Source organism: Galeopterus variegatus, unplaced genomic scaffold, assembly GCF_000696425.1.
Source record: "Galeopterus variegatus unplaced genomic scaffold, G_variegatus-3.0.2 Scaffold4292, whole genome shotgun sequence".
Taxonomy (NCBI): domain Eukaryota; kingdom Metazoa; phylum Chordata; class Mammalia; order Dermoptera; family Cynocephalidae; genus Galeopterus; species Galeopterus variegatus.
In genome coordinates this window covers 56626-58051 of record NW_007730403.1, presented here as the reverse complement: position 1 = coordinate 58051, position 1426 = coordinate 56626, and the positions used below count along the sequence as shown (strand labels likewise).

General features: G+C 38.1%; 1 protein-coding gene across 1 annotated transcript in view; it reads left to right on the top strand.

Annotated features, from left to right (window-relative positions):
* Positions 1-1426, top strand: part of LYST (lysosomal trafficking regulator) — a gene marked incomplete at its 5' end in the record, with an annotated part of 145646 nt that overhangs the window by 132378 nt on the left and 11842 nt on the right. The window contains one exon of the mRNA XM_008587222.1: positions 1000-1139. Within this exon, the coding sequence (XP_008585444.1) occupies positions 1000-1139 (140 nt within the window). The remainder of the gene's footprint in view (positions 1-999; positions 1140-1426) is intronic.

The window sequence follows — 1426 nt, the reverse complement described above, 5'->3', positions numbered from 1 at the left end:
TGCAATCAATACTCTGGTATCACAGCGCACAGCTCACAGGATCGCGCTGTCTCCTGTCACGGCCGCTCCAGACCCGTCGCCATCTTAGAACCCCCTATGCAATGGAAAGCTTCAGAGGCTGGGACGTCCAAAGTCCAGGGAACACATCTGGTGAGGGCCTTCTTTGGTGGTGACTTCAGCGATGCAGGGTATCACATAGTGAGATGGTGGAGCAAGCTCTACTTTTCTATATCTTTGAAGGGGAAATACTGAAATGTTTCATGGTAGTGACTAGTCTAATGAAGAAAACAAGAGTCAAATGCTGTGTGGACACCTGGCCAGTGTGGACCTCAGAGCATTAGTTTGCAACCTTTGGTTTAAAAAGTCAACCCATAGCTGTTGACAAGTAACAGTGGCATTCGTGCCTGTGACTGTTGGTATCCTCTTGAACTGGTCAAGAACTATAAAATTATTAATATCCAGTGATCTGTTAGTAGGATTCTGAAATTTTATTCTAAAGACATAATTCAGAGGAAGAACAAAACTTTTGTACATGAAGAATTTATGGTGTCATCTGTAATTTGAAAAAACTGGAAACAATTTTAATTGTCTAACAATGAAGGATGCTCAAGTGAGTTATGGAATACTAACTGTACAGAATATTATAACAGCGTTAAAAATCATTTTGAAGACAATATCAAAACTAAAACATGCTTGTGGGAGAATGTATAAAATACAGAAGAGAAAATTATTTGTATGGCAATATTACAACTAGAATAATACATGTGTGTTTGAACAAAAACTAGGCAAGAATACACAAAATTGAAAAGCATGTGAGTTGATGAAATTATGAGCAATTTAAAAATTTTTTAATTCTTTTTTAAAAAAGTTGAGCTGGATTGGATTGAAAAATATGTTTAAGAGGAATGTTTGAATCACTTTGGTTATTTTATTTTTGAGATACTATACTAGGATACATTTGTTGTGTTTTTTATCTTATACTTAATTTTTAAATTTCAGCCATCGGAGATAGAAATGGAGACTCAGATACATCTCTACGGGCACACAGAAGAGATAACCAGCTTGTTTGTTTGCAAACCGTACAGTATAATGATCAGTGTGAGCAGAGATGGAACCTGCATCATATGGGATTTAAACAGGTACAGAAGGTCTCCGACTCAAACATGGTTATTTTCAATTTTTCAGTTCTAACTGAATGGAAGATATACTAAAATAATATCTTTACACAATAATTTGAAGCATGAAACACATGCATAAGAATAATAAGATTACCTTTATAACCTTTTTTTTTTTTCCTTTTTGTCTTTTTTCATGACCGGCCACGGATTGCAACCCTCAGTGTCGCGCCCGTACTGGACCGGGACCGGCTACGGGATCGCAACCCGCGGCGTTGCTCCCGCACCTCGCTCAGCCAGTGAGCGGCCGG